Raw genomic sequence first — 4,765 nt, 5'->3', positions numbered from 1 at the left:
GCCTCCGATGGCGGTTAAATGGTTTTTATCCTCAGGTACAGTTTCCAAAGAAGGGCAGCAAATCCTTCACGGGCTTGCTTATTTTTGTGTTTTGAGATGCCCTTCCCCAAGTGCTAATTCTTCCTCCTGAAACGCCTCTTGCGGCTGCAGCTGGAAAACGAGCCSTGGAGGACGGAGGGGCTTGGGCAGGCCCCCGGCGCCTGCTGCCGCCCTGCMGCCAGCTGAAGGTCTCGCCGCAGCGACTCACAAAACGTTCCCAGCTCGAACGCTCCCGTTTAGCCCCTCGCACCGGCCGTGCGAGTAACAGCCGTTTTACGCCGACGTGTTCTGTGTTTTTGCAGCTCGCCGTTGCGGAAAGCCAGAGCGCTGTACGCGTGCAAGGCCGAACACGACTCCGAGCTCTCCTTCACGGCCGGCACCGTGTTCGACAACGGTGAGTCGCTGGAGCCCCACGCGTCGAGGGGCCGGCTCGCCCGGCGCGCTCGCGCTCCGTTTCCCTTTATTTTAAGCTGGACACTCCTACGCCGTATCAGTAGCGCTTATTTTATTTAACGTATACCTGAGACACTACAGATGCAGCATTAACAGTAACACAAATAAAGCTACGTACAGYGACACTTGAATACCATTTATTTTATATTTATCATTGAGTCTTGCAAATTCTTGTTATTCCTCCTGTGACCCTGGGAAGGATATGGACTCTAAATTCATGGAGTTTCCTTCCAGGCTGGTGTTTAATGACTGTCAGTCCCACTCCCACCACTAAAACTCCCCAAATGAAAAAAAAGCAGAAATACGTCAAACACAAGCATTAAACCTGGGCTGTGTCGTGGCCTGCTTTTGGTGTCTATGCAGAAAATCTGCTGGTCATCGAGCCCTCGTTTGGGATCGGTGGGAAGATGGTTTTTTCCAGACCATGAGTTTTCAGGACCACGAGGTGAGGGCGTGGGTGGACGGCTGTCGGACCGCGTTCCCAGATGGTGAAGGCCGTGTTGCGGCAGTTCGATAGGGGAAGGTTCAGGCTTGCATGGAAGATGGGCAGAGGCTCACCGGACTATGTTGCAAACATGAAGCGCGCGCTATGAGCCGAGGTGGAAAAACAAGGAAACTGTTTGGTGGGGCACAGTGTCGCTCCGGTGCCACGGTAAGCCAAGGAAGCCAGGGCAGGCCGGGCTAACGCTGCTCTGGAGTCAACGCTGACCTTCAGCAGCCGAGCTGTTTTCTTTTCCAGCAGCTGCCAGATGTTGCAGCTGGTTACTGGAAGTTATTCTAGATCTTGCAATACGCATGTCCCAGTTTTTAGCTGAAGTGTTACGTGATATGCGAACTGTACTGCCAGCGGATGGAGGCGCTCGCAGCTGTGTCCGGTGGGACTGCACGGGACACGCTGCCCGGGCRGCGTGCGGGCACCCGGTCTCGGCGGTGGCTGCAGGGCCTCCTGGCCCCACCACATCCCTTCTGTGAGTATGGACCCATAATTTAACTGTAAGGCCTCAACTAGTGAGCAGTTGACTGACAACAGCATTCACAGTAGAAAGAAGTATTCTTCCGTAGTTTCTAGGTAAGAGAGATTAGTTTCCAAGTATCAGCACCAGAAATGTTCTATGCAATTGCCATAATGCTTCGTGCAGGAGATGGAAAAGTAGTGTGTACTTTTTTTCCTATGAATCCTGAGACTTGGAATAGGGGCACGCTGATTAGTCAGGTTTTTGGAGATGATACTAACGAACACAGCGCTTCTGTTTCCTGCATCAAGAGGAAGAGGCTGTGCCCAATGGAATTAAGCAGCTCTGGTTTAGATATAATCCCGATGTAAAGAAAAGACTTTTTACTACTTTCCAAGTAGTTTTGGCTGTTGTGTGTTAAGCATTGTCATTTGGGAAAGAGCTACCACATACACTGTTTTTACCTAGGATGAATATAGCAGAAAGGAGAAGAGAATTAATACGTGTGAATTAGGAAAACACTTTTCCTAAGCAGCTCCACAGATATCTTATAAATAAACATAGTCTCCCCTTAGAGAGAATTGTGGGAATTAGAAGAGCTAGCAGGGGGACAAGTTTGAATTAAATACATTGTGTTTGCTAGACAAAAATCAATGGATTATTCAAAGGAAAAAATATACATCGTGTCCTGATCGCTTAGYAGAGTAACAGAGGCTGCCATTAGCTGGGGGAAGTGAGTTAGAAATGGCAGAAATACTGTTATGGTGAAGGGGGTTTATAAAACCCACTCTAAGAAAATATGTCTGGGAGCTCTTTAGAAGAAAGACAGCTTTTTGTTTGACTTCAAGCTTCTCTGAGGTTTTCCATGGCAAAGTAGCATCTAGACGTGCCTGGGAAGTTGGGGTACTGTTAACCACRCTGGGGGGTGAACAGGCAGTAAATAGCATCACGTTTCAAGAATGTGTGTTTWTATTTCTAGCAACATTTTATTTAAATTGTATGAAGCATGGAGTCTCAGGCAGCTTTCCAGCTCTCTCTYGCAGTCGGCAGCTGCGTGCCCTTGGGCGGCGGGTGGGAAGCCGCCGGGCCGTGGAGCGGGATGGGGTGGTCGCAGACCCTGTAGCAATCCCCTGGGAAATGGAAAGCTGCGGGTTTTGAAGCAGTGAATCCCCATCTGGACCACTGTTGTCGGACACTGAAGTTTTTATGCTGAAAATGTAGGTGTTGTGTTGCATTTGTATTCTGACTTTGTAATAGAAAATTAAGTTTCTCCCCGCTGTTTACTCTGCGTGCCTGCTGTATCTGACAACAGCTCGGGGGCAGTAAATGGCTCTCTTTGGGACRTAAGTAATTTTTTAAGGGAAGAGCTGTAGCTGGAACTCGTGTGACCAGCAGGTAAAGCACTTTCCCAGTCCATTTACTGAGAGCAGAAGGCTGAAAACTGCTGTGCAGACACCGCAGTTAGGGTCGTTCCTCGTGGCGGCCCCGTCCCCTGGCCGGGGCACCGTCCAGCCCGCGTCGCTCCCCAAGGGGAGGTCGCCGAGCGGCTCTTGGTGACGCTTCTCCAGGAGGGGTTTCCTGGTTGCCGGCTGGGGTGGCCGTGCCGCCCGGCGCGCCGGCGCGGTCTGCGGGTGCTGCGCTGCTGCCCGTGGCGGGGCTGCTCCTCTCGAGGCGCCTGCCAGCTGCACGTGTCCGCTGCGCCGAAGACTTTCACCTGCTGCGATACAAAAGCCCTAAGATCTGGGAGTGGGAGGAGGGTGAGCGTGGAAAAAGGATTTGGTGCAAGCAAAATCCAGAGGTGGTCAAGCACTGGGGCCAGAGCACCTTGGCTCTTAAAACGAGTTAGTTTTCTGTGGCTTTAGTGCTTCGTTACTGCGTCGCTGCGCGTGCCGTTTCTCTGCTGGCGCGCACAGCAGCGCTGGCGGAGCCGCGCCGGCGGGAGCGGAAGCGTTTGCACTGAGCAGCTCGTCCTCCTGGGCTGTTCTTACTAGACAGTGTCAGTCGTGATTTTTTTGCTTAGAAAATTGCCGTTCTGCAATACGAACGGGGCTGTAGGAGGAAAGGCAAGGCAAGGCAAGGCAAGGCCCCGGGAGGTGCGCGGAGCCGCTCCCGCTCCCTCCCGTGTCCGCTGCTGCGGTGAGCGGGACACCCGCGCTCGCCGCTGCCCCCCAAGCGCTCGGCTCGTGCGGCCGCCCGGGGCCGCGGGGGGCTGCAGCCGCCGCGGGGCCGCCCGCCGCCGGCTCTGCGGAGCCTCTCCGGGCCGGCTCCCTTCCCTCCTCGCAGCAAACGGCTCCTCCGCCTTCGGGGATGGCGTAGCCCCTGCGCCGCCAGCACCGTTCCTGCGGGGTGCTGCCGGCTGCTTTAAAATGCTAGCRAAGAACCGCAATGAGAATTTTTTAGCACGTTTCAAAAGCTGCGCTTTCGCTCGCTGCAGGATTAGCGCTTGGGGCGAAGGAGCGGGAGGAGCCCGGCGCGGAGCGCCCCGGGAGCACCGCGGGCGCCGGCTCGGCGCGGGGCTGGGCGCGGAGCGGTGGGGACTCACTCCGCTTCTGCAGCTGACACCAGAAAACACGAAGCTGGAAGGGCCCCACAGAGAATTAGCGGAAATTTGGATCGCTCTGAAATACCGACTTGCCATCGCTCACTGCGGGGAGCACAGGGATCCTTTCCCCRCCTGTGCTTGCTCTTGTAACTCAGCAGATTCCCCGTAGCTGGTTGAATTAAGGAGTTTCGAGGCCGCTGCAAGGGCTGTGCAGGTTTGGGGTCTTACAGAGACAGGACCGTGGTGTTTGCTTGCCTGCGGGGGGGCCTTTGCCAACGTGTTTTCTCCCCGAGCGGGGCCGGGGTCTTGGCGTGGCGCGCGAGGAAGGGGAGCGTCCGCTCCGCTCGCTGAGCGCCGTCGGTGGCGTTCCCCGTCTCCGCAGTAAATGCAGAGGAAAGGCAAGAGCAGCTCTTGCGCGGTCAGCACGTGCCCGGCAGCGGCCCCTTCGGAATAACCCTCCTCCCTTCCCCTCCCTCCCTCCCGTGCACCCGCTCCCGCCGACTGCGACTGCGGCTCAGCACCACGTTGTACCAGCCGCGGGGCAGCTCGGCTCCCTGCTGACGGCGCCTGGGCTCCCTTGGGGAATGGTGGGAATGGTGGGAATGGCAGGAAGGGTGGGAAGGGCRGCGGGCGCCAGCCGGCACTAACGCCCTTCTCCCTGTGCCCCGCAGTGCGCCCGTCGCAGGAGCCCGGCTGGCTGGAGGGGACCCTGCGCGGCAAGACGGGGCTCATCCCCGAAAACTACGTCGAGTTCCTGTAACTCCGGGCGTGGGAAGCA

General features: G+C 56.1%; 1 protein-coding gene across 2 annotated transcripts in view; it reads left to right on the top strand.

The window, feature by feature from the left end:
• The window catches only part of ARHGAP26 (Rho GTPase activating protein 26), a 157,017-nt gene extending 152,258 nt beyond the window's left edge, over positions 1–4,759 (top strand). For both annotated transcript variants that reach the window (XM_085312734.1, XM_085312733.1), the window contains 2 exons: positions 342–433; positions 4,659–4,759. In XM_085312734.1, coding sequence (XP_085168860.1) covers positions 342–433; positions 4,659–4,747 — 181 coding nt within the window. In that variant the 3' untranslated portion in view covers positions 4,748–4,759. The remainder of the gene's footprint in view (positions 1–341; positions 434–4,658) is intronic.
• The last annotated feature ends 6 nt before the right edge of the window (positions 4,760–4,765 follow it).

This window comes from Rhea americana, unplaced genomic scaffold (genome assembly GCF_003343005.1).
Source record: "Rhea americana isolate MKP2758 unplaced genomic scaffold, rheAme1 scaffold_37, whole genome shotgun sequence".
NCBI lineage: Eukaryota > Metazoa > Chordata > Aves > Rheiformes > Rheidae > Rhea > Rhea americana.
The sequence above is the reverse complement of the archived record's forward strand: the minus strand, read 5'-3'. Positions and strand labels throughout refer to the sequence as shown.